This window comes from Aspergillus flavus, chromosome 3 (genome assembly GCF_009017415.1).
Source record: "Aspergillus flavus chromosome 3, complete sequence".
NCBI lineage: Eukaryota > Fungi > Ascomycota > Eurotiomycetes > Eurotiales > Aspergillaceae > Aspergillus > Aspergillus flavus.
The window spans coordinates 2653034-2674176 of NC_092407.1; the positions used below are offsets into that span (position 1 = coordinate 2653034).

The following is a 21143-nucleotide window of genomic DNA, read 5'->3' on the forward strand; positions in this document are numbered from 1 at the left end:
ATCGCTTATTTTAGATACTTAGCACCTCAGTGTTCAACACCAACGCGTGGAGCGATGTAGATACATCGGTTCTCCAGGAACAGCATATATAGCGGAGAACCTTTAAAACTGATAATCGGAGCGTAGTAGCCTCATTCAGGCAGGTATATAACCGCAAGAGAACACTATCGAGAGACGGGAGTTCTATTAAGGGGTTTGAGCTATATACACTGTTGCCCTACGGAGTATGGCTCTTGACTCCGCTTTTCATTACTTACGATGGTCCGGGCCACTATGATTCAGGGGGACCCGATAAGACAGATGTACTGCAGCGGTACGGAGTGGTATCAGTATTAGCCCCATTTACAGTCAGATCCTGTACCTTTTAGTAGGGCACTACTCCGTATGTACCGCTCTACGTAGTCCAGCGATGGGGCTTAACCTGACTTAGACTTAGTGCCTAGTACTAGTAGTTAGTACCTATGTTCCAAGTGACAGTACATACAGTACCATTTGTCGCTTGTTCTATTCGATGATACGCCCCAATAGTGTCTCCCCACACCTACTGTAGGTACACAACGAAACAGGCCATCTAGACCGCTGCTAACTATTCTTTACTCCGTACGCTCACCCTCTCACCCTCTCCTCTTTCTTTCCCCTTTGTCCTTTTGCCCTTTCTTTCCTGCATCTCCTTCTTTCTTTTTGCGATTTATTGTTTTCCTCCCCTCACTTCTCCTTCGCTCTCTATTGTTGTTTCCCAAATTGCGATCTCCTCACTGAGATCATAGACATTCATTATTGCTCTTGCTGGCAACTGGCCGCCATTCGTTTAAGGGAGCGTACCCGCTCCTGTTCACTCATTTTGCAGCAAGTGTATTCTCGGCGTTGGCTCCATTGTTCTCTATCAGCCACTCTATCAAGAACTGTCATCTCTTGACATACGCGACTGATCATATCCTTTACTGGCTGGCATCTTATCTTGTTCATTTTTTTTTATCATTCACGTGTACCAATATTCAGGTGATTTTGCTGTATATTTGTCTAGTCTCCAAGAGCACATGAAAAGCGATCGAGGGTAGTACCGACGGTCCGGTGTTATTGTACCCTATTAGTCCGCCTGTCGCCCCAGTCGCACTCCCTTGGGCTTCAGGCGACCATGCATTATCACCACCGACACCAGACTCACCAGGACATTCATATGGTTGTTCGATCCCCCCCACGCCGCCCGGATATAGTACCTCGTCATCGACTGCCATACCTTGTGCCAGAACCGCCAACATTTGTGAAAAGGGATTCCGACCCTAGTCAGACCTGTTCAGCTGGAGACACCTCAAGTAAATGCGAGAAACCTACTAGCACAACTACGACGACAACTCTACCTGTCGTGCTGGGAGCAGTGTATGTCGGGATTCCCCTCTGATTCCACAAGTCCCCTCCCCCACACCAAAAAGAAAGAAGAAAAATAACCCTTCCTCATTGAGAAGGCGTGTGTATCTGTATATGGGATAGTAGTTGATTGAAATATAGGGTTCCGATACTATGTGCTGTAATCGTCCTAATTTATCTGCATCGACGAAACGTGAGGAAGCTCCGGAGCGAAGATGCCAATGACAAGCATAGATCGCTTGATTTCGGCTTGGACCTGGAGCCAACGGGTGGAGGAAATGCGATGCGACAGACTGAAAAGTCCAATGGAAGTTATAATCACAACAAGGGAATCTCATTGGATATAGGCCCGAGTCCTTACCTACTACCCCCAGGTCTACACGGCTCCCGGGATTCGCTGCATTCCTTGTCCAGATCTATAGGCGGCGATGATAAATACCGGCACGCAACTTCATTTTTAGGTGACAATGCATCTGTCAGATCACAGTCAAGAGGGGCTCAAGATGATGCACCAAGCTTTACAGGATCAGCTAGAAAGGCCGCTCTGGGCGATGATATGAAGCAAGGTTTATTGGGAAACGCTCAAAGGATGTCACGATCCAGTCCACCACTATATATATCTCCCGGCGAAGATGGCGCACACGTGCAAGTTGATCCTATTGCACAACCGGATCATGGCTTCCAATTCGAGTTGCCCAGAAGCCCTAGCCCTGTACTCATCCCGGGAGCTCCTAGTACTAAAGAGTCGATCACGCCGACGAACAACGTTGACAAAGACGCCGGTGATTTTGGCAATAGCGATGACCGCCCGGGAGGACGTCTAAACCTTGCTTTACAAGATCCTATAACGACACCTAGAATATCGCTTCCTCTGAGCGATGCAGCGAGCGACTACGATAATGGAAACCCAGAGCCTGCCATTCCGGCTGTGAATATCCATCGGATAGAGAACAGCCCAAGATATGGCAAGGGCCCCGACCACCCAGCTATTCCTGACACTCCCCCAGATGAGTCTTCACAAGCGCCAGGGTTGACTGTTGATCCTCGTCGCGATACGCGTCGGTTGACATTAGGGTTGCGTCCTCTGCCGCCAGAGGATCCGTCAGACAACCCAGAGCAACGGGCTAACCGTATCCGATCGTTCTATAAGGAATATTTCGACGAGAACAAGAATGGGAGGGAGACTTACTATGGTCCCGAATCTTATCACGACGTTGACTATATCTACGATTCGGCTACTGGAGATTACTACGACAGTGTCCCAGCACCGTTTGCTGAGCCAATACACCGTCGGGCTATGACCCCTCCTCCGCGCCTCCCCCCGCGGTTTCAAGGGGGAGGTAGACATATGCCTTCGGGCTCTATCGGTGGCTTTAGCGATCGAATCAACTCCCCAGGCCCACGTGCCTTCTCATCAGCTTCTGGCAGGCTGCCAGGTGCCCCGAAAATCCGCAAGCCTGCACCTCCACCAGCCCCACTCCAGCTCCTACCTACACCCCACATGTTGAAGGATGACTCTATAATGGGAGCTATCGACTACGCCCCCGGGAAAAGTTATAGAGACCAGAGGGAAGGCCGTCCGGAGACACCTCTTGGAGGGTTGCAACCGTTCAGTCCAACGATGCGAGCCCACACTCCACTTGTCTCATCTTTCAATGAACTTGCTGTCATACCGAGCCCGTAAGCCCTCTTTTCTCTTTTCCCTTTTCTTTTTCTTCCTTTTCCTTTCCCCCCCCCCCCCTTTCTTTTTTTTTTTTTTTTCTTTTCTTTTCTATATCTAACCCAAGTATATCACTGGGACCATAACTTTGAACTAACCCTGTCCCAGGCATGCATTGCGGAAGTCGGGTACATATGACAATTTGGACTTTGTTCCACCACCTCGCTTCAAGAACCTCGAGACTGCAAGCGACTCTGGTAGCATTCGCAGTAACCGGACTGGAATCTCGACGACTCATCTACAGAATATACGCACTGGTGCGTACCGTGTCAGCCGCCTTCCCCCTGAAACTGTGGGTACCAAGGACGACCTGGTTACTAACCTTCGTCCAACGTGGGATATGCGGAAGTAAACATATATTGGTTCAGTCTGACCTGATTATTGACTTTTGCTGTAATGATATCGCCCAATGCTCACCAGTTTCAGGTGGCTGCATACTATGTAACGATCTATCGCTTGTTTATTTCCTCATACATTGTACTCTTTTGAGAGAGCTGGGTCAATTAGCAAATCATTTGACGTCAATGGCGTACATAACATACAAAGGGTTGATTATTTATCTATTTATTCGTTTATATCCTTAAACGAATTCTTCTGAGAGTTGGAGCTCCGACCGCTACGTCCCTATAGTTCATAAGCTGCTTATCGTTGATTTACTGGCAACAACTAAATGAAGGAGTTTGACCCCTTTGATCACTTCTAATGTCTTCACTTATTGCTTGCCAGTGAGATACTAAGAGAACACAATATTGATACACTTCCCTGTTTGCCTTGGTAGTTTCCTCTCCTACCGTCCTCATTACCATTCATGATAATTGTTCCACTTACCTACTAGGACGGAGATTTTACTTTAACAAGAACACGCCGTCGACTGACGTATCTGTGGCAGAAGATAAGTATCAAATGTTTCACATCTAAACTACTTATACTGCACATATAGTACGGACTGAGCAGATATAGACTCCACACTTTGTATACCAAAGCACCTTGGGCTAGGTGTCGCTAGTTCTTCAAAGAAGCGACTAGCGCTTATGTTGATTTTGACTCAGATTCCTATATCATAGGCGAAGCAAGCATGGGCAGCGTATCCTCCATGACTCTGCCAGGACGAAGAGGTAACAGTAATCGATAGCTTTAAATGAGAGTGAAATGCTACTATTATTCTCTGCTTGCTGTTGTCGGAATATCGATTAGTAATATATAGTATTACACGAGATTAACAGAAAACCCACAGTTTGCCTCGAACTGAGCATTTGGTTGCCAGCCAGAAGCCAATGATCATAATGCACGGTACAGGTAAGGTGTTACAAAATTGGAAGAGCAGTGAGCGGTATTGCCCAGGTGCCTTAGCGGCAAAATTGACACATGCATCTTATCTTGAGCGCCACAGGCTAAAGGAGGTACAACACTATAGATAATTTTGGATGCTGAATCGGCGGAGTTGGATTTTGGTTGACCAATGCTATTTGACCATTGCCAAGTACCCTCTACTCCTACTACCGTGCAGTGTGTACTGTATATGTGGGTCGAATGTAGTATGTACAGAGGGAAAAACTTTTCGTTTCCGTCTCGCTTTCCACCTACTAGTAGTATTTACATGGCACAGTCAGCACATACTTAAAAAACCTACAACCTACTGGTAAAGTACATCACGAGTTAATTTAAGAGATTAAGAGATGAATCCCGCCATCGATACTAATAGCAGAGATTGAAAGGGACCACAAACAAGTTCAAGCCTTGTAAGATCAAAGTGCATTATTCCAAGTGTCTTTACAAGCGAATAAAAGACATGTGCCCTCTTTTGGAAACTTGTATTATCATTACTGAAACATCACACAGGTTGGCTCTACTACATCTGATCTTCATGGAAATTGGTACCTGTAGTTTTTGGTAATTAAGGTGCCTAAGGCTTCCTAGATCTAGCCCATGCAAGTCCGGTTCAGGAACAACCACTTATCAGTAGTAGTAATACTTAATACTAGTAGACTCTTTAGTTTGTAGTACAGTGCTTCGTACGTACAGGCTACATAACTGCAAGCAGCACTATGCGGGCCTCCAATCCCCATATTCTCCGACCAAAACCCCAACTGTTGCTGAAGAAGACGAAATTTACTGTTAGCATGAGCGACCAGAGTATTACTCGCTCTTCTGGAAGTGGAGAATTGCCGATCGCAGCCAGTGGAACCGTAAACGTTGCCGAATTTACCTACTCTGTTCGCACCCGTGACTCGTCGAAGACTGTGTAATTACTTATTTCCCTTGGCAGTAACCATACGGAGTACAGAAAACATACTAGTATTTGGTAGTAGCTCGGTATGGTACACATACTAGGCAAATTTTCATCTCACGCATTAGAACCTCAGGTATCCGAAAGTCTGTAATCACTAAGAATAATAATACGAACGGTGCGGTGCCACTCCCATCCGGTTGCAGTTGTGATTCAGCATTCGACGTTTCTATCTCCACTTTCTATCCTGACTCTGATCTCTTCAGTTCATTCATACCCCTTCTGACTTTGTTTTAGTCTCATTCCATTCCCTCATCTTCCTACTATCCCATGGCACCCTATTTATCGGCTTGGGTAAGTCAATGTTATTTCCTTTTCACTTTTTCTTAGTTTAAAAATTTTTTGATAATAATAATAATAAAAAAAAAACCCTTTTCTTCCCCCTCCCTTGGTGCCTCTACTCTTTTTCCGCCGCACTAGTTTGATCTGCTTCCCCTGACCAAAGTCCAGGCAGATAGACCATCACGATTGCTTCTTTCTACGTGACCTCTCCATCTTACTTTAGCGCCCCCCCTCATTTAATTTTTTCCGCACGCGAACCATCTATCTACAATATTGCGACTGCTATATATCTGTGACTTAAATTACGGCGTTGTCCTGAGCAGTCCCGTCCGCTACTGAAGGTTGCCTCTTGGGAATCTTTCAGGGATACCCCGGGTACACACGCACTTTCAGATTCAAGGAAAATCATCAATCTACCCAGTCAACATTCAGTCATCTGAGTTTCAAGGAGCCCTTTGTGCAAAACTTGCGACCATAGGCCAATTTTTAGTCATATAACGAGTGACAACTTTCGTCAATTGGCTCGGAAAAGACTCTTCAGTTCAGACCTTGAGATGTCCGCATCATCAGCAGGTATGATGGAACCTTTTTCCATATGTTAGATCTACTCTATAGCATTTTTTCTGCACTTTCCGTATCCGTGAAATACGCTGAACCTCTTGCAGCGGCGCCGCCGGCGCCAGCGGCAACCACTGCCGAAGCCGCTACACCGACAGCAGAAACGCCAACTACAACACCATCGGAAACGTCCACCACATCCGAGCCAACAACGTCCTCTTCCACAACATCTTCTTCGTCCTCTTCGTCCTCGACCTCCACATCATCGACCTCGTTGTCAACGACTTCTACAACTACCGCGACGCAGCCACCGACGACTAGCACTACCAGTATCCCTTCTACGAGCTCAGAAACCTCGACCATAAGCAGCGACACCAATACTACCCCAGTTGTTACATCAATTATCACGAAATCTGCGACTGATGGTACCACAGGGCCACAGACTGTTGTTGTTACCTCCACCGATACCTCTCTACCCACTCATTCCACAGGAAATTCAGCCAATAGCATATCCGCTACCGCAACTGGATCATCGGCGACAACATCGGCTACAAGCGGAAGCGCAAGTGGTGGATCTGGGCTTTCAGCTGGTGGAACAATAGCAGTTGCAGTGGTTGTACCGGTCGCTTCCGTAGCAATCATTATTTTAGCTGCTTTATATTTCTGGAGGAAATGGAAAGCAAAGAAAGCAGCAGAAGAGGAACGAAGGAAGGAAGTGGAGGAGTACGGTTTCAATCCGAATAATGACCCAACTCTTCCACCTATAATGGGAGGTGGTGCTTTCGAGCCCAAGGATGATACTTCAGGTTATCGGGGATGGGGGACCACGTCGGCTGGTCGCAAAGCATCCACTAATCTGTCAAGTGGTGCTGGGGTTGGACTGGCCATGTCCGAGGCAGGAAGTGCCCCTGGCTATCATCATGTCACTACCCCCAGCGATGGTACTATTCAATATTCCGAGGGCCCGGCAGCGGGGGAGACAGAACCGATCGGGGTTCTAGGAGCTGCTCCGATTGCTACAACAAACAACAGAACCACAGATATTCATCGTGGTCCGTCTAACGCTTCGTCCGCATATTCTGCCGCCAACCGCTCGGAGGCCTCAGATGAAAGTCACATGTCTGCTACCCATCCTACCGGTCCTTTCTATGATGATAACCCATACTACAATGAGATGCAACCGCAGTATGGGGCGTATGGTGATGGCCCCTATGGTGGAAGTCCACCTGTGATTCGAGACGTTCAGGCGCGGCGCAATACTCGCATCGAGAATCCTGCTGTCTTCCCAAGACAAGGAAATGCTGGAATCGCCCAAAACTTCTGAGAAAAGCCCTGAATACGCCCTAATTTTACTGTACATTTGTTGGCGTTTTCAAAACCGGTAGATTTGATCAGGAGAAGCAGTGTCTCCTGTAAATTTAACGGTGGCCGTTGAGATGTAGAGGAATCGCAAGTGTCTGCAACCTGTGCATCACTTCATGATGACCCGCATGCCTACTCTTGATGAAGTCTCGGCTATACTGGAAGACTTCTAGTAAGATCTTATTTCTTATCTTATCATATCTATTACTTCGTCTATGTTTCGCATGCCAATGGCGGTCGTCTATCGTTTTCTCCCACTTTGTTTTCCTTTTGTGGCTCTTGTGATATCTTTGGGTTTGGTGGCTCCTCTGTTTCATTCGAACTGTTCTTGTGCTGTTAGTTTCCCATTGTTACCAGCTATATCCCGAGTCTTCAGTGCGGTCTTTCTTTTCTCTTTGCCTCTCTTTGCTATGTTGTGTTTCTATTCTTGTATCTGTATATTTATGACGCTCGGAAGTGCCAGTCATGTGTGTCAAACCGTGCCTGCTATCTCTTTACGTGGCTGGCATGGGTCAAGGTCACGTACTACCTTTCTTTTCTCTGTGATATCTTCTACCACTTATCCTTCTGCTCCACTATCCACTGATTGATCCGAAGTTTATCTGGGTTGGGTATATTATGGTATAATGTACATCGCGTGCATCTCTGTCTATATTCGGATGCAATAGCCTTGGTGGAATTATTCTTTTTCTTGTTTACTTTCAGCCCCTTTAGCCTCTAATTAGAGCAGGGTGATTGATTACATAATACCGTTCTTCCAAAGACGTCAACCTCAATTCGCTATCCGCGTAGACTTTCTACTAATGCGTGGGAGTATATGTACTCTATCAAGTTCAAGCTAATCATTGTCGGATCCGCCATCCTTAGACCACAGAGGAGACTTTTCTTGCTGTATAAATTTGATAAAATGATTGCAATAAAGGGAGGAGAGGGGGGTGAGAAGAAGTAGAAGAAAGCAAAGCGAAGAAAACTACTACATTTTTAGCTGTCGCGATTAGGTAGCTAAAGTGCTATTTAATAATGAGGGTGACTCTCAATAGCAAGAACCTGTTTAACCCCATACAGTAGTTCAGCACTACTGAGGTGCAGTGGGTTAGAACTTCCAATTCACGACAGTTATGGTTAATGTTGTGCATGGTTGGTGCGCCGAATTAAAAGGGAACGTGGGCGCATGGCCATCAGTGATTGGCCCGGGACCAGCTCTCCAGAGCTCCCCACTCGCCCTCCTCCGACCTCTAACCTGACGTGATTTTTCCCGAGACGAGTCCTTATTGTTCATGCTACCCTTCTGATATTCCATTCTAATTCGTTGCTTGCATTATTGCTCCTGCTACTATAACGACGGCATTGGCTGGGGGTTTTTGGCTTTCTTTCCCTCTTTTCCTCATTCGTCTCCCATCGTTTAACACCTCCTACGCTGTCCGCTGGAATTGAGTGCCCCGCACTGGTCTCTCCTCCAGTGACTGACTCCAGTTGAATGAACAAGTACAGACGGCGTGCAGCTATAACCTGAGAGTTATACTAAGTACCAGCTGGCTACAAGGCGAGCATCCCTCCGTACGAACCACCAATATCCATAGAGACAAGGGCGCCCTGGAGTGGTATTCGTGCTGCTTCTTGTCCTATGTTTTGGCCAGGTCTTGTGGCTAGCTATTGTGTACAAGACAGTATATGCCCATTTACTACAACAAAAAATTAAAGCACTACAACGACTGTTACTTGCTTGTCTACTCCCCTTTCGCCCCACTTCGGGTTACGTCCCTTTTTCACTTGCCCACCCCCTCCCCTACTACATTCTGTTGAAGCAATCGAGAGAGGCAATTGCTGCTACTTTCCTTCTTTTCCCTCCCTCCCTTCCCCTTTCGCCTCTCTGTTACCTTGCCCTATAAACATTGCAATTGGAACATCCTGGGTACCCGCCCCGACTCCCGTCCTTGTCCAACCTTTAGGCCTTCTTCGCCTTAACAGGTGTGAGTTCATCAAGGGACCGGGAGAGCGTCGGCTTCCGCAAAAAAGCTTTCCAAGATGTAAGTGAATATAATCCCCCTGTGAGAGCCGAACTGTGTCACAATACAACCAGTCCTTAGCGATCTACAGTCTGTAACCTACAAAGCTGATCGCTCCGCTCATAGGAAGTTCGGCAAACAAATCCAGCGCAGACAACTTGACCTTCCTGAATATGCCGCAAGCTTCGTAAATTACAAGGCTCTGAAGAAGGTTAGTGCCCGGAGAGGGATCGCAGTGCTTAGGGTTCTGCGGCTAAGGTCTAGATGACAGCTCATAAAACAATTAAGTGCTACGCCGACTATCCCTGCTCAAAGCTCCGGGGGCGCAGCTCAAAATGTGCCCGAAGCACAAGCCGCCCTTCGCGCAAACAAGGAGGTGTTCTTCTTTCGGTTGGTATGGACTCATTAATCGATGTGTTGAGGGGGGTTCATGTTGATTGACAACCTATTCAGGAGAGAGAAATCGAGAAAGTCAACACATTCTACCTACAAAAAGAAGCCGAGGTTTGTTTTTGTATTAGACCCCTTTTGGTTCACAGGGTGTACTTATCTGGTCTCATAGTTCTCTCTGCGATTAAAAACGCTAGTCGATAAGAAAAGGGTCATTCAATCACGAACAGTACCGAGTTCCAAGGCACCAGCTAATTTTGTTGCCTTATTCGAGGGGTTCCAACAATTCGATGGCGATCTGAACAAGTTGCAAGTAAGCATGTCGCTTCCGAACATTTGGGCGCACAGGAAAGTCTAATTATACCATTTTCAACGAAGCAATTCGTTGAGATCAACGAGACTGCTATGTCAAAGATCCTCAAAAAGGTTCGTGGGTACCTTGACTTCCTAGGTTCGGGATGGCTAACATGTTAGTTAGTGGGATAAAACTTCAAAGGTTCGAGTTACTCATGAACATCTACTCCCATCCAGGTTGTTCTTTTCGTCTCACTGACCTCTGATTTAGTCGCGTATGAAGGAATTATATCTCCACCGCGCCGTTGAAGTACAGCCCTGTTTCAATCGGGACGTTTTGCGTGATCTATCAGACCGGGCGACCACCGCTCGGCTGGAACTCGAGGCATGGGCGGAAGGCGAGAACATCCATTTCGACGCTGCTCGTCCGGTAGACCGCGCTGTAACTGTTCAACCTTTTGGAGCCGATGAGGAAGATCTTGACTTGCAAATCCTACAATCAGCCACTGCTGGTAATCTTCAGACATTGCGTGAGTGGACTGCGAAACTGCAATCATCTCCTGATGCTCGTGAACGGGCGACTCGCACCTTCCTTGCCGCTATCAATGAGTTTTCAGACGATGTGTTGGCAGTTCTTCTTGAAAGCGGGTTGGTTGACATCTACGCCGAAGACGACATCAATGAACGCAACTGTTTGCATGAAGCAGCCATCTCGGGCCGAGGGTTCGTTTTCAAGTCCGGCCTTGTGGCAGGTGTCGACATCTCAAGGTCCGATGTTTACGGCAGACTTCCTCTACATTATGCGTGTATACACGGTCGGGTAGAAATGGTGAAAGATCTATTAGCTGCAGGTCCTCACACTGTTGACGCGATGGACCATGACAATTTCACCCCGCTGATTCACAGCATTGTCAAGGGTCAGCTGGCGTGTGCTGAGCAACTTCTTCACAACAATGCTCGCATTGATCCAGCTTCTGAATCAGACCACATTCCACTGAACCTGGCATGCCAGCATGGATCGCTTCCAATTGTGGAGATGCTTCTCGAACGACGTGCACAATTACTCCCAGATGCAGAAGGCCTCTATCCTCAACATATGGTCGCAAGAGCTTCTCAGTCTCCGCAATTGCTGATGATGCTGAAACAACATGGGGCTGATCTGAACCAGAAAGACAAACTGTACCAATGGACGCCGCTGTTTCATGCTGCTAGTGAAGGGTGCGTTGACTGTCTGCGCGCTCTTCTTGAATTGGGTGTTGACGCCGATGTTGTAGACGAGAAGGGCCTCGCTGCAATGTATTATGCAGCGTGGGAAGGTCACTTAGAGTGCATGCTTCTTCTTTGGTCGCATCGTAACAATTCTCACCCACCACAAAAGCCGTTTGATATTCTGAACGGCCTGAGGCTACAAGAAGCAGGTCACTTATCTGGCTCGCATATGGAAGATGCCACGACGACTCTCGAAAGTACTGAAATAGTGGATGGTATACCCGACCTTTCTCTCCCGCCACCAATCATACCTTTGCGGCGTTATGGCCATAACTTTCTGGACAAGAAAGTGTTCATACAAATACTTTTTGATACCGGAAACTCCGGTTCGATTATCTTTGACCAGGCGGGCCGTCACCCTGCGGCTCGATTAACCATTTCCTCGAAACTCTCCGACTTGATTCCACGCACCATCATGCTTCCCATCCAAGAGGATTCACGATTGATCTCATTTCAGGTAGATAACCTGGAGACATTTGCGGTGGATTTTGAGATATTCCCCACTTTCGGCTCGAAAGTGATTGCGAAGACAGTTGCACTTCCGACTGTATTCAGAGCCGAGATCTCTAGTACTGGCTCGTGTTGCCTGCCGTTATTTGATCCTAGGCTACGGTCAATAGGGCAGCTACGCTTTGGGTTTCAAGTGATAAAACCGTACCATGGCGATCCCCTGGAAATCACGCACTTTGCTACCTATTGGAAGGCTACAAGTGCCATCGACTCGGAACACAATGGCCTGGTAACAGGGTCGAGCTTGTCGGGAGATCATGTTCAGCTTTTCGTGCAACTCACCAGAGACAGAATACCTGTGGTCTATCCCTGTTTTACAATCCTGCACCATGGCATTGAATTACCTATTTGTCATCTCACATACTCTCAGTTCCAAGTCATTGGTGTTGAGAAAGGCGTGAATCGCTTGGACTTGTTCCAGCATCTTCAGACGCGTGCTGTTGATGATTTAGCTCAAGCGCACCGCATGCTCGCATCATCATTCCTGTCCCTGAAGGAGGTGCTCCAGCACCTGCCTATTGGTGTCAATGTCAATCTCTCGATACTCTATCCCTCGGCTGCTGAAGAGCAAGCGCTCAATATGGTATCTTTAGCTGATGTAAACAGCTTTGCTGATGCCATTCTCACGGTGGTTTTCGATCATGCCCGTGTGTCACGGGATCAGAACCCCGAGTTTATGCGTTCAGTAGTATTTACCTCGTACAATCCTAATATTTGTGTTGCTCTGAACTGGAAACAACCAAATTGTGAGTCTAAAGGTCCCCCTAAATCCCATTACCTATTTTACTAACTTGCATTTCTAAGATCCTGTTCTTCTTTGTAATGATCTAGGTCAAATTCGTGATTTGACCCGAGGTGTTGGATCACTTCCACACATTGATAGTAGTGGTCGTGCATCGATGTCAATAAAAGAATCGGCAAGGATAGCGCAAAGCAACAATTTCATGGGTTTGATATGCCGGTCCAGTCTATTGGTACGTGTCTCTACCCCTATGTGCTTGCTCCCTACCCTTTTCCCATTCTTGGCACACTATGCATTATGGTCTTCTACTAATACGGAGCTTTTGTGGCTGCTTCAGAACGTTGTACCGGCTCTTGTAGAGACTATTAAGGAACTTGGTCTCGTTCTTGTAGCAGATACGTCCGACGAAGTTGAACCTTCAGGCTATAAAGAAGCTCTAGGAGCAGCGAATGCGATGGGTGTGGCTGAATGGGCATACCGAATGCCTGATGGTGTGAACGGTGCGATGAAAGCCAATGGCATTTTGAGATTTAACGATATGATTGACATGTGAGACATCTTTATATACATATTTTCATTGTCTCATTCAACTCTGGTTTTGTTAACTTAGGTATATATTAAGATCTTTATGGCGGGGAAGATAATGGGTCTCTATTGCATTTTCCAACTGTCCTTTGCATTTTGGTTTGGGTCGGCCGCTGCTTTGCACATTCACGCCCACCTGTTAAGCACCCTTAAGTCATCCTCCTGCTAGTTTTATCGAGGTTTCGTGCAAACTCACACAGAGAAAAAAAGAAAAGAAAACCATCCGTTTTCACCGGAACAATTCCTTGCCTACTCTGTGCTCTTTTTTTTCTGAGATATTTTCTTCTTCTTGTGGGTCATTGCCATTACTTGATGCATCTGTGTTATACGAATACCCATTTGGAAAACATATGATTGGAGATGAACACCAAGGTCATGCAACACGGGAATCTAGATATAACAGCTAATGTACAATTAAACCGCGAAAAGGATCTCTAGTTGACCTTCTCTATGCCACAAATCCCTTACAACCAAAGAAGGATGGCTAGGCATGCCTTTTATGTCCTTGAAAAGAGAGACGCCGAATCACATACCCTTCGGTTTGCCTTTGACAATATCCCAGCCCCATTGCCGTAAGACCTTAACAACTTTGGGAGTTATAGCAGCAGTCAGAGGCACACGGATGAATATAAGACTCTTGTGGATTGCATAGGCGAGAGCAACCTGTGTCCATAGGCCTGCACAGATAGTAGTTAGTGAACACTCCAGACAACGCGCGTACTAGAGAAGTCATGCAAGAATAACATACTCGCCCCTTCATCTAGCTTTTTCTCCACTGTACTCCCGTCCACATTATCCTTTGAAGAATCGGTCGTAGAATTTGTCTCGTCCTTGAATTGCTCCTCTTGCACACTGGGAAGCACAGTACCGACTGCACCCTTAAACGCCTCAATGACTACATGCTCATAATGGCCGACTTTCTCCGCCCCAAGGAAGCGAACGGCGGCAAAACAGAACGGGAAGTCCATTGCGGATAAGAGTAAATACACTCCCAAGGCCGACCAGCCGTACTCCCGTGAAAGCGCCTTTAACCGCTGCGAGAGCGAACTGGATTGCTCCGACTGCGGCGAACTCTTTGACCTGGATGAACTAAAGAGTCGACGGAAGACCGAAGCCTCTTGGGCACGAGAGAAGCTCCGTATATTGCAAGACCGGGGTCTTATTTGACTAGAAAGAAAGCTGTTTTTATCGGCTGAAAGGGTAAAGGCGCGGCGGAATGTATTATAGGAAGCTGGTGACTGGACGAAGTGGACATTTGTCCTGGTGATTCTTGACGGGAGTACATGCGACTCAAGACTGGAAGCTTGGGAAAGCCAGCGTGATATAGTGAGATGCCTCAAAGACATAACTGGTGGGTTAGAAGACACCGAGGTTTCTATTCAGAGGCAAGAGTATGGATGGGTGCTTGCAGGATTCGTATGCTGCTTTTTCTTGCCAAAGCGAGAGAAGGCACCCACGAATTCAAGCGTGCTCTATCTGCAAGTCTATACGGTTGACAAGGAGCTAATAATGCGACGCTAAAATTTGAAAAACGAGGAAGGCGGCGCCAGGACAATTGTAGTGGTGACGTTTCAGCAAGCAAACAGATCGCAGAATTATTCATGTTTCGGCGGTCGGCGTGCCGGTATGTCCGGTACGTGCAGTGTACGGGATGTCTAGTATGGCTGGCATAGTAGTATCACCTTTAGGGCTACATATCACCGAATACCAGGAAATTGGTTGAATGCGGTTGTCAAATTCCACACTATGTACTGTTTAGATTGAATGCTATTTTCCAGCGGTAGAGCATACGCGGACAGACGTGGTCGAGGTGACTCTACACCGTACATATGAGGCACTAATGATGAGTGCTCACCGCCCTGGATACCGTTCTCTCCGCGTAGTAAAAATCTCGGATACGGACGAGTTCATCGGTTTCATTCAAGAAGTGCCCCTTTAGGCAATCTTGCTCCGCCATGGCACCTCGTCTACCAGGTTGGCTATTACAGTCCCCTCTATTTCTTCGGGCTTCCCATTCAATAAATCGCAGCAATGTCACGACCCGGCCGTTCGGCATCAGGTCGTTGAACCCTCCCAACACCTCCCGGTTCAATGTCGGGTCCGATCTCCCAGTGCTCAAGTCGACACCAACAGCAGCCTTAGAACGCAAAGCAAACACGCTGCCCCCCAGAACTGGAGCCATTGCTATCAAGAAAGGGATGACCGCTCTCTACGATACAGAGACAGGGAAGCGAATCGCATGCACCGTCCTTCAGCTGGACCGAGTGGAAGTCATCTCGCATAAGACACGGCAGCAGCATGGTTACTTTGCTGTCCAAGTTGGTTCTGGCTGGAAACACCCTAATAATCTCACCAAATCACTCCTCGGGCACTTCTCTGTTAACGGTATCTCTCCGAAACGGCACATCTTCGAGTTCCGAGTGCGGGACGAAAATGGCCTCCTGCCCGTTGGTCAGGCAATCAATGCAGACTGGTTCCAGGAAGGCCAATATGTCGATGCTCGATCAAACACAAAGGGAAAGGGATTTGCTGGTGTTATGAAAAGACACGGGTTTGGTGGTCAGGACCGAAGCCATGGCGTCAGTTTAACACATCGCTCTCTTGGTTCTGCGGGTCCCAGTCAAGGTGGTGGATCCAGAGTGTATCCTGGGAAGAAGATGGCAGGAAATATGGGTAATGAGCAGAATACGGTACAAAACCTGAAGATTCTCAAAGTTGACTCGCAAAATGGGATTGTTGTTGTCAACGGTAGGTTTTCTTTACTCCTTGGTGCATTGGACTATGCTAATTGAGGCATTCCTCGTCAGGCGCTGTCAGTGGGCCGAAAGGCTGCATCGTCAGGATCCAAGATGCCATCAAGAAACCATGGCCTGAAATCGTATTTCCATCTGAACCAGTTCCATAACCTATTAAATGGTTGCCTTGCTTCTGAGAATGTACTATTACAATATATTGTTTCACAAAGCGGCGTCTGTATATGGTACATAAATGATATCCTTTTATCGTTCTCTCTCTTCCCATTCTTTTCCATCGATGAAACTTCCCTCAGGTTTGTCTCTGCGGCCTCTCTGTACTCTGAAGTACCGTCGCTTCGTACCGGAATAGAATGAAGGAGCCAAAAAGTGCCATGGTCCCGGCGCTTACATGCCTAGGTTAGTGCACGGGGAGCTTCAAGATGTACGAGGATGAAAGTGCTGCACAATACCACGCATATGCAGGGATCCAGCTTCCAGGAAAACTTGACAGTATTTAGTCATGTTGACGAAACGGGTCAGTAGCGTTGTCAAGGAGCTGAACGACCGTGCCATCCTCCGTCTCCAGACTCCATTCCTCCGTACGAAACTGGGCAAAACTGTTAGAAGAGCACTTCCGGACAAAAAAGGGTATAGTGTGTTTGTTTATAACGAACATAGCTCATTCGGTCTGGCCTGATGCTGCGGAACCTCATTGTACCCTGCGACTTTGTTCCTTTGACCCTGAAGGATATGTCGATACGTCCATGTAGCTGATTCATTTCCCCACTAATCCAGGGTATCTTTTGAGCAAAGTAAATCTCATCACCCAAGATTTCGCGAGCACGAGGGGAGGTGCGAAGAGCATAAAGGGTACTGCTGACCACGCTTGAAGAAGACTTCTGGTAGTTGAATATCCCTAGCATCGCAGCTCCGACAGCAATGGCAAATATGGGTAAGGTCCGCATCCACCGTCGGTCCTTGTTTACAGAAGGCAGTTCGCGGTCTGCCCGTCGTTCCAGCAAAGGGCCTGAGTTGGCGTGCGGGGCGGGAATGAGATTGCGACGAAGAAAAGTTCGGCCAGGAGAAAATGGGATTCGCACAACGCTAATGCGCCGCTGTGCAATATTCAGAGCCATTTTAGGGTAAATGCAAGTCTAGATGGCTAGCTAAATGATATGGTACAGAGGCGAGCTTAGTCATATGTCGATAGCATGGGCACGACAATAGTAGATATGTTAGCAACTTGGCAGTTCCTTCCCAGGCAGATGTAGCTTGTGTGGCGGAGAGGAACAACCAAACAAGACAAACTGCGGAGGTAGAGATGACCCAGCAATATATGGATGCAACGTCATCTTCCGCTGTACGAATGACACTTTGTCACTGTGCAACTTAAAGAGATACAACACCACCTGAACTCATGGCAGCTGCACGGCTGCGCAAGGCGTTTCGTTATCCTGACAATTTGGGTGATGGCGAGCATGAACGTGAAGAGCTAGACGAGGAGGGTATGTCACGGACATGTCAGACTTAGTACAATTTTCCACTAACAATTCTGCAGAGCAAGAGTTAGTAATAGAACACTTGCGAGCGCAAAATGATAAGCGCGATGCAGAATATACTGTAAATGACTCCCCTCAGAAGTTGTCACTTTGAGCATTGCTAAACGTGAAACTCAAACTCGGTACTATCCATCAATTAGGTTACCTTCGCTGCCATCCCACTATTATCAGTCTCAATATTCATTCCGTCAGTGTTTCAGCAGGACTCGGGTTTACAGGAGCGTTTCCTTTCATTCTTGGGCATTCTTTCATTGATATCCACGGCATACATCATGAAGCACTTCCGCTCGGATCCGAAGGGCAAAGGATCTATGCGAAGTTCAGGTATTCTAACCCACATTCGAAAGTTCCTTCTCCCTATAAATACCGCAATATGTGGCCTGTTACTAGTAGTGTGGCTCTTCTCTTTGGTGGAACCACCTAGCGATAGACAACCAAAAGCATATATTGTGCCCGGAGGTGAGTATTTCCCGTAGCTGCGCCTCTTTGAGTTTGATCGCAGGCGTTCCTTCAGGAAAATGGGATTAACTTTATATCTTGCAGGGATGCTTGCAATCATCATGTTGGCGCGGAAAGTGATGCTCTCTGTTGACCTTAAACATCTTGAGGATCTACGATACGGGTATAAAGGAGTTTAGGGCTTATGACATCGCTACTGACTGCACTAATCATGTATAACCAGCACTCGTTTTTGTCTCTTCTTCATACCTTCCGCCCTCCCTTGCCGCTCTTGTTTGCCTGGTACAATTGTAACTGACTGGATATTCACAAGGCTTTGTTCATTGTCTAAGACCACTGCTTCGTGGATGCTTGAGGTCACGCGTGTCTCACTCTCCTTCAAATGGTATCAGTATTGGATTATCATGCTAAATAGCCCAATGGTTCCAGTTAGTCCCTCCGTCGATAACAAGATAATGGGGAAGAGAGACGGAAGGGGTAAGAATAGATAGATCTTTCCTAATACAAAAATTATCAGACCCATATCAGCATTCCAGGTGTAGTTTCTTGTCGTGTCTGCGGCGCCTCCTGCCCTTCTCAAGCAATTCTGCACATGTCACTGACTGATGGATTCCGGCGGAGTGAGGAAAGATCCATCTAATTTCTCCAGTGCAGGATCCACGGGTATGTCTCTATAGTCCTTAAAGTACCCAGCTGCAGGGGAGGTCAATTGAACACTCTCTGAATATTCATCCACTACCTGGGGGAACTCTAGCTCAATACGGCTATCAACCAAGGCTTTGTTGCGCTTCTCATCTGCCTCTTTCTGGTGTTTTTTCAGTCGACCTACTTCATCGTCACCAGCCTTCTTCAGCCATCGAAGGTTGGACTGACGGAAATCCACCAAACTTTCCACGCTGCGCGGATCTGCTACCTTCCTAGTGTCGTGGCCCAATAAAGTGTACCTTGGTTCGTAAGGATTCATGGTCGGATCTCGACGGCATGCAGCGCAACTGCAAATCTTTTGACATCTAGGACACATCCAGTGATACATCTCCATGGTATCCTGTGGTTGGATATTAAAGGCTCTGAAGAGACTACCATAGCAGTAACTCAAGTTGCAGTATGAGCATGAGGCGAGCTTCCACATAGGTTCAGCACATTTGCAAATATGGCATCGGCCACCTTTTGTGCATGCATCGCTTTTGTGAGTTTTCCTTCGCTTCCGAGTAGGGGTAGCATTCTCCGAACCACTGTTCTTTTCCTCTATTCGCTGACAGACCGGATTTGTGACATCGACCCAGGGGCGACGTTTCATCTGCTCATGGCATATCTCGGCTAGAGTTTTCTTGCCCAGTTGGGCCCTCTTCGCGGGGAGACATAGGTATTTATCACTCTTAGCTTCGGCGAACCTTAGTAATTGCTGCCTCCACTTCTCATGCTTCCCAGTCAGTTCATTCCAACGGAACTGCTCAACCCACTTTAACTTTGATATACAAGCACAGCTTCTGCCCATAGTATAACACTCCATGCAAATGTCGTAGGTGTCATCTCCCTCACCAATGCACCAGGGGCAAGTCAAAAATCTATTGAAAATGTTGCCTCGACAATAGGAGCAAGTAATATTGCTATCGAAAGGAACGTATTCAAAATCCTTCTCTTTCGGTGGATCATGCGAAAAGCTCTCGGAAAGCAGGATCTCGGTATAAAGTTCATATAAAAGCTCGAAATCCTCTAGCAGCAACTGCACCCGAAGGCCCCAAGCGCCGCTGTCGCCCACTTCACAAAGAAGATCAGAATAGTGGTCGAGTGAGTAAAAGACAATGGCCTTGTTTTTGTACTGCTCGTCGCGACATACCATTCTAGCATGTGGGAGAGCTTCAAACAAGGCCAATTCTAATGTTTTTGCAATAGTTCGATTCCATGCTACTTTCATCGTTCTCGTTCCCCGGTTCCACACCTGATGTGCGGCTAGTGGAGGAACCAAGAGAAAATCCCCCGGTCTTTGTTCGACAACATAAGTCTTGAACGGGGCCGCTTTCCATGCATTAATCTGGGCGAAGTGATCCTCGATATCAATATCATGCCCCAGCGTAGACATCCAGTACTCAGCTACGACGTGACGATCTTTGCTTTCAGTCATGAACCAAATGGAAGACCCTGGCTTGGTTGCTTGCCCGTATTCAACAGAACCATCTGAGGCTTCAACCATGATGTTTTGTCCAAGGCTGGCGCACATCTCCTGGTGGGCTGGCGTGTAGGTCCCTTCGTGACCAATATAGCACATCAAGTTTTCAGCACGCATGAAGGGCGGAAGACAACTCATGAGGTCCCCGGCTTTAGCAATAGACCTCCCTGAAGCTGATCGTGCTAATAGTTCGTCATTTGACGATGATGTCTTCGCTCCGGGGCCTTCAAACATCTCTGGTGACTTGTTTAAATAGAACAACGGAGGAGGGATAAGCTGTTTGAGGTGGTCATGCCATTGTTGGGGGCAGTCGATATCTTTAAGATAAATCCTTTGACGATTTGGTTCTTTGTAGTTATGAGGAGTCCATTGATTCGTAAGGATATGCATATTCTTTAAATAATGCCCAATAGTAAGTGGAAGGTCGGTTTGTGTCGTGAGATTCCGAGCAAATTCCGCTTCATAAAAATCACGGTCAGACAAAAGGCTGCGCGCGCGGACTGAAAGTGTTACTCACTCTTCATTGAATAGTGACTCCTCAGCCATTTCTCAGAGAATATAGAACTATCAAGCCTCTGGTTAAACCCTTCGACAACCAGAGGCTTTCCACCCAAAACCACATGAAGCCAAACAAGTTTCTCGAAGTTCTCCAGGCCATTCGCATCAATTGCATCGCAGTGTATCCTAGCTACATATTCGAAATTTGGCGTCGAGTCTACTAAATGCGCAATATCCAGGTCTGGAGAAATGGGCTCAAAGGCCGCCCGTGGCCGTTGAGCAGGCATCCTAGTAACTACTGAGAAAATCAAAAGTTGGAACAATGAAGTAGCAAGAGGTTTGGCGCCTCTGCATG

The 21143-nt window shown here is 47.2% G+C and overlaps 10 protein-coding genes across 10 annotated transcripts; 7 read left to right on the forward strand and 3 right to left on the reverse strand.

Moving 5' to 3' along the window:
• Nucleotides 1–1135: 1135 nt before the first annotated feature.
• On the forward strand, nt 1136–3437 carry F9C07_5128 (uncharacterized protein; the record flags this gene model as incomplete). Its single annotated transcript, XM_041291000.1, has 3 exons — nt 1136–1377; nt 1507–3045; nt 3194–3437. The coding sequence occupies 3 exons, from the start codon at nt 1136–1138 to the stop codon at nt 3435–3437; spliced, it is 2025 nt and encodes a 674-aa protein (XP_041144724.1).
• A 1693-nt stretch (nt 3438–5130) lies between these two features.
• Nucleotides 5131–5473, forward strand: F9C07_5129 (uncharacterized protein; the record flags this gene model as incomplete). Its single annotated transcript, XM_071511313.1, has 2 exons — nt 5131–5327; nt 5449–5473. 2 exons carry the CDS (start codon nt 5131–5133, stop codon nt 5471–5473), a joined length of 222 nt encoding a protein of 73 aa, XP_071365073.1.
• A 735-nt stretch (nt 5474–6208) lies between these two features.
• On the forward strand, nt 6209–7536 carry F9C07_5130 (uncharacterized protein; the record flags this gene model as incomplete). The annotated part of the gene is made up of 2 exons (XM_041291001.1): nt 6209–6227; nt 6320–7536. The coding sequence occupies 2 exons, from the start codon at nt 6209–6211 to the stop codon at nt 7534–7536; spliced, it is 1236 nt and encodes a 411-aa protein (XP_041144725.1).
• A 1209-nt stretch (nt 7537–8745) lies between these two features.
• F9C07_5131 (uncharacterized protein) lies at nt 8746–9463 on the forward strand (the record flags this gene model as incomplete). Its single annotated transcript, XM_071511315.1, has 3 exons — nt 8746–8819; nt 9077–9131; nt 9155–9463. The coding sequence occupies 3 exons, from the start codon at nt 8746–8748 to the stop codon at nt 9461–9463; spliced, it is 438 nt and encodes a 145-aa protein (XP_071365074.1).
• A 1078-nt stretch (nt 9464–10541) lies between these two features.
• Nucleotides 10542–13338, forward strand: F9C07_5132 (putative cyclin dependent kinase inhibitor Pho81; the record flags this gene model as incomplete). The annotated part of the gene is made up of 3 exons (XM_071511316.1): nt 10542–12789; nt 12848–13017; nt 13123–13338. 3 exons carry the CDS (start codon nt 10542–10544, stop codon nt 13336–13338), a joined length of 2634 nt encoding a protein of 877 aa, XP_071365075.1.
• Nucleotides 13339–13895: 557 nt separating this feature from the next.
• On the reverse strand, nt 13896–14716 carry F9C07_5133 (putative peptide alpha-N-acetyltransferase Nat2; the record flags this gene model as incomplete). Its single annotated transcript, XM_041290992.1, has 2 exons — nt 13896–14047; nt 14119–14716. The coding sequence occupies 2 exons, from the start codon at nt 14714–14716 to the stop codon at nt 13896–13898; spliced, it is 750 nt and encodes a 249-aa protein (XP_041144727.1).
• A 609-nt stretch (nt 14717–15325) lies between these two features.
• On the forward strand, nt 15326–16275 carry F9C07_5134 (mitochondrial 54S ribosomal protein uL3m; the record flags this gene model as incomplete). The annotated part of the gene is made up of 2 exons (XM_041290980.2): nt 15326–16118; nt 16178–16275. The coding sequence occupies 2 exons, from the start codon at nt 15326–15328 to the stop codon at nt 16273–16275; spliced, it is 891 nt and encodes a 296-aa protein (XP_041144728.2).
• A 344-nt stretch (nt 16276–16619) lies between these two features.
• Nucleotides 16620–17241, reverse strand: F9C07_5135 (cytochrome oxidase complex assembly protein 1-domain-containing protein; the record flags this gene model as incomplete). The annotated part of the gene is made up of 2 exons (XM_041290993.1): nt 16620–16712; nt 16780–17241. The coding sequence occupies 2 exons, from the start codon at nt 17239–17241 to the stop codon at nt 16620–16622; spliced, it is 555 nt and encodes a 184-aa protein (XP_041144729.1).
• Nucleotides 17242–17382: 141 nt separating this feature from the next.
• F9C07_1427145 (uncharacterized protein) lies at nt 17383–18510 on the forward strand. Its single transcript, XM_071508088.1, has 4 exons — nt 17383–17610; nt 17664–17725; nt 17805–18123; nt 18208–18510. The coding sequence occupies exons 1-4, from the start codon at nt 17523–17525 to the stop codon at nt 18300–18302; spliced, it is 564 nt and encodes a 187-aa protein (XP_071365076.1). The 5' UTR covers nt 17383–17522; the 3' UTR covers nt 18303–18510.
• Nucleotides 18511–18718: 208 nt separating this feature from the next.
• F9C07_2230994 (JmjC domain protein) lies at nt 18719–21075 on the reverse strand (the record flags this gene model as incomplete). Its single annotated transcript, XM_041290994.1, has 2 exons — nt 18719–20748; nt 20808–21075. The coding sequence occupies 2 exons, from the start codon at nt 21073–21075 to the stop codon at nt 18719–18721; spliced, it is 2298 nt and encodes a 765-aa protein (XP_041144730.1).
• Nucleotides 21076–21143: the final 68 nt, after the last annotated feature.